General features: G+C 35.6%; 1 protein-coding gene across 1 annotated transcript; it reads left to right on the top strand.

The window, feature by feature from the left end:
• Positions 1-2,241, top strand: LOC102203498 (uncharacterized). Its single transcript, XM_005724764.1, has 5 exons — positions 1-130; positions 266-434; positions 1,416-1,564; positions 1,642-1,726; positions 1,826-2,241. The coding sequence occupies exons 1-5, from the start codon at positions 1-3 to the stop codon at positions 1,938-1,940; spliced, it is 648 nt and encodes a 215-aa protein (XP_005724821.1). The 3' UTR covers positions 1,941-2,241.
• The last annotated feature ends 2,109 nt before the right edge of the window (positions 2,242-4,350 follow it).

Raw genomic sequence — 4,350 nt, 5'->3', positions numbered from 1 at the left:
ATGTGTACCTCTGTATCTCTAGTTCCTGTACTCCACAGGTTTTTGCTAAAAGCTGAGAACCAGACTGTTCCACTATGCTTTGATGTCAGTGGACCTGTCCGCCTTAAACTTCTTCACTATCCCAGCAGGGGTCAGTAGTGTTAGCTTTTTCCATCCTAATATTTCTTTTCAGTGTAATAAAAACTGTTACTCTTCTTTCTCATTGTTATTTTCATATGAAAACTCCAGTTTGTGGTATAAGATGAGCATTTCTCTTTTCTTCTAGAACTGTCTGTAAATGGTGAGCTTGATTCAGTTACAAATGGAGGCTTCAGCAGAATTTTCATACACGTCAAAGACAGCCAACATGTTGAGATCGACACCAACTGGGTCACTGTACGAGATGGACAGACAGTGACATATTACACTGGACAGGATCGCATTACAGCTGGAAGGTGATGTTGTATTATCATGGTCGAGACTCGTGCTCTCAGCAATAAGCACAGATGTGTGACCTTATTCACCTGTGTTACCAAGATTTACATGAGAAGACTGTCTCTCTCAGCACCTATATATGTTAGCTGACATCTCTGAGGCTGAAACCCCTAAAAAGTTTGTTTTTTATTTTGTGTTGATTATTGAGCAGATGAGATGTGATTTCAGTAAGGACAGATCATTTGAAAGCACTGGTAATTCATTGAAGTAAAGAGTATGAATTATAAGCTATTTGGTGATTAGACATAGTGTAACAGATCAGAGTCAATGTTAGGAGGGTACATGCGAATGGTGGATGAGGTAAAGCAATTGGAAGAGGTGGGTCACATGAAGGAGTCCGAAAAGCAAAATGATAAGAGGCTGTGAGATTTAAAACACACAGAACAGAGATTAGCTGGCTCAGAAAAGGAAAGCGAAAGCAGGAACATGATTGTTTCTCACATGAGTGGATTTGAGTAAAGCCCAAATGCACAAGAATACAGGCAGACGAGTGCATACAGATCTTCACTTTTTATGCTGAGGTAGACTACCAGCCATACACTTATATTTATTTACAGACTTAAGTTTACTTATTAGAAACCAAGCCAGCACTGTGTCAGACTGAGGACCTATCCTGGGTGTACCCCAACTCTCAGGAATAGGCTCCAGCTCCTATCATGGATAAGTGGAAGAAAATGCATTGATGGATGCAAATAATTATTTGTTCAGGCCATGAACTGAAGTACAGAATGAAAATGGCAGGGGCAGACATGAGGTAGAGTTTGTCATGAATTCACTGTCATAAATTCACTTTTACAAAAGATGCTAACATTAAAGTCCCTGTACTTTATGCACTGCACTGCTGTTTAATCAGAGCAGGCTAAATTCATCCAAGTAGCATGATCTGTGCAGGTGCTTTATACAGCTTTTTAAAAAAGTTGAGTAACTCCATGTTTTTCCAGTGTAACAGTGATTGTGCGCAACAACGAAATAGACGTTGCCACTGGAGACATGCGAATGGTCATCATAGTTCATGAGAACAATGGTCCAAAAATCCTTTGGCCAGTTTTAAGACAGCGTCCCTCGGACAACAATGCTGAAGGACTTTTAGGTGAGTGAAAAGCTGTGTGTGTGTGTGTGTGTCCTTGCTGCATTGATTTTCAATGTTGCTTCACTCTCTCTTTCCAGCTGTAGAGGCTGCAGTTTATGAGGAGGTACAGCAAGCTCCTGTCAGAAAACTAAAGATTAAAAACCAGGAGGCAGACGTTACTGGGTATATATTCTTTTCTTTTTTGTATTTATGTTTTTGTTTTGCTTTAGAATCCAGCCATTTCTACAAAGATTTATGATCTCTTTATTCTTTCTTTTGTAGGGAGATGGTTGTTGACTACAGCTTTGCTTCTCCTGTCACAATGAACTGTTGGCTCACGTCTGCTGACTCTGCCCTGCAGAGACCACTGTTCCAGTTTGTCATTACACAGCTTTAACTGGCAAATATGTTGATTTATTTGAAAAATCTTTCATTTAAAAGGAAAACAAGGCAAAAACATATATTGTGGAAACTTTCTTTCCATCTGTTTCCAACATGTAGAAATATAACTGTGAATGTGGATCTAGTGTCAGACAGCATTACCAATTAAAAATAACATACATAAATCAGGATTTATGATTACCACCATCTGCCATTAACATAGCGTCCAAAATGACACAAATGCAGTTGAGATGACAATAACAGGCATACTTCTACACCTTTATTTTTTAAATTCGTTGAAAAATAAAAAAATTAATTTTATAAGTTTAAACTACAGTAATCATATTGTTATAGCTAAATCTTAATCAGCTTTGCTGGCTGATCTGGAAGAGAGTTGGATTGTAGAAGGTTTGCTTATAAATAACAATTTCAAATATTTCTGAATCCTGGTTAAGTACCAGAACATTGAGAGAGGAAACTTTTTAAAACATCTCTTCTGTTTTGTCTTTAGCCTCAAACTGCAAATGACATGTAATGAGGCTGACTTGATTCAAGGATCTCTGACAAATATAATGCTGTTATTTTTCTTGCATAATTTCATGACTTCCTCATAACAATTTATGGAATGGATATCAAGCGAATGAATAAAGAATCCAAACTATTCCCTAACCTTGTTTGCGAGCTCTTCTGTACAACAGCTATAAGCCCCTCCTGCTGGGGAGGTTGATGTACAAGAAATTCAAAACACATTCGAGCCACCCTTGTTTCTTTGTATTTTCTTTTCAAGGAGAGAGCTAGACTTTCTTGTAAATTTTCAACATTAATAGCAACGGTTCACTGGGTTTTTTGAAGTTTCAAAGTTTTCCTTTGGACATTGGCTCCTTTTTCGCTCATTTATGTCCAGTATTACTTGACTATTTTGAAAGAAATGCTTTTTTTGTTATATTTTATATAGCCACTTAACACTGACCTATTCCTGCATAAGGAGGCACCTAACTCAAACAATGGACCAGTTTAGAAGTCTTAGGAAAATTAAACACAAGTTTAAATGATGAGTACTTCTAATACTGCAACTACTAAAGAAATTGTTATAATTTTTACTGTTATTATTACCTTTTGGTCATTGTTTATAGTTTCCCAAAACATATGTATATATAATGCTCAGATTTACAGTTTAAAATAAAACTGCATATAACGAAAACTAAAGTACTAAATGGGAAGGAGTAGTCTTTCATCTTCTTACTTTCAAGATATTCTAATATGCCTTATCTTAGCTCCTCCATATTTGATGACAACAGGTTAAAGGACATTTTGCACAAATGACTGAGATTAAGTTAAGATAAAAAATAAAAAAATTCCCAGCATGCATCTCTACCACAACTGGTGCCGAAAGGCAGCTATTTTAATCAGTGGAGTGGAACCAAAGTCTAACAAAACGTTAGACTTTGGTTCACAATAGAACCATGACATATATGTTAAATAACATACAGCCTAACTCATATAATCTGTCAACTTTAACTTGAATACTGTGAGCATAAATATTCTGTTAAATGTGTAGAGGCTATTTTATTTGTGTTGTTATGTTATGTTGACTGGAGCCTCCATGTTTTTATAGGGGGCCCTGGCCTCTCCTCCTTAGAATGTGTGGCCTTATTTAGTTCGTTGGTCACTTATTCACACCAGTCCAAACTGGGTGATGTGTCCAAGACTGACCAAGAAATACAGTGACATATCTAACTCCTAAAGAAAAGTTTAAGCAGTCTCTTCAGTCTTTTTAAACTTTGCACTGATTGGTTCTGTTTACTAAGGTTTTTTACTCCAACACCTAGACTAGAGTTTTCTTTGTTATAAGCTAAGCTATAAAAGAAAGATTTATATTAACTGTGAAATAAGTTAAATAACTCAAAGTAAAATGAGGAAAATGTCTTTCCTATGATGGAGTATTAGGCCACATTAAGAAGAAAAATATTATTTATCATTTTGAGAATAAAATTGAAGTTTCAAGATTAAAGTTGTAATTCTATTTTGAGAAAAAGAAATCTGAATGTTACAGTTGTTGTATCAAGCAAACTGTCATGGCTGCTTTACCCTCTGCAAAACGTCTTGTGTAGTTGGGTTAATGAGATCGTACTTCAGAATCGGTTTTAGTAAGAAGGAGGTTATTTCTTAGCACATAAACAGAGTGTGGAGAGGACTTTAAGGACATTAAAAAGATGGGATAGAAAGTCAGATGGAAAACTGTGGAAGAAATTCCAAATGTATTCTCAATAATGATCAATATGATCAATAATATATATTACTAATATATTACTAATGCTCCTTCATACTTTTCTACCTGTTACCAACATTAACAGAAAAAAAGGTTTATATGAATGACTCGTATAACCTCGTATTTAATGTCTTGAAATATATATATATATATATAT

Source organism: Pundamilia nyererei, unplaced genomic scaffold (assembly GCF_000239375.1).
Source record: "Pundamilia nyererei isolate P.nyererei 1_Seehausen unplaced genomic scaffold, PunNye1.0 scaffold00012, whole genome shotgun sequence".
NCBI lineage: Eukaryota > Metazoa > Chordata > Actinopteri > Cichliformes > Cichlidae > Pundamilia > Pundamilia nyererei.
The sequence above is the reverse complement of the archived record's forward strand: the minus strand, read 5'-3'. Positions and strand labels throughout refer to the sequence as shown.

Excerpts from the sequence above, each read along its gene's own strand:
- LOC102203498 (XM_005724764.1), top strand. The coding sequence starts at position 1 with ATGTGTACCTCTGTATCTCTAGTTCCTGTACTCCACAGGTTTTTGCTA. Across the intron at positions 131-265 it reads TCTTCACTATCCCAGCAGGG|AACTGTCTGTAAATGGTGAG; the intron begins GTCAGTAGTGTT and ends CTTTTCTTCTAG. Across the intron at positions 1,727-1,825 it reads CAGGAGGCAGACGTTACTGG|GGAGATGGTTGTTGACTACA; the intron begins GTATATATTCTT and ends TTTCTTTTGTAG.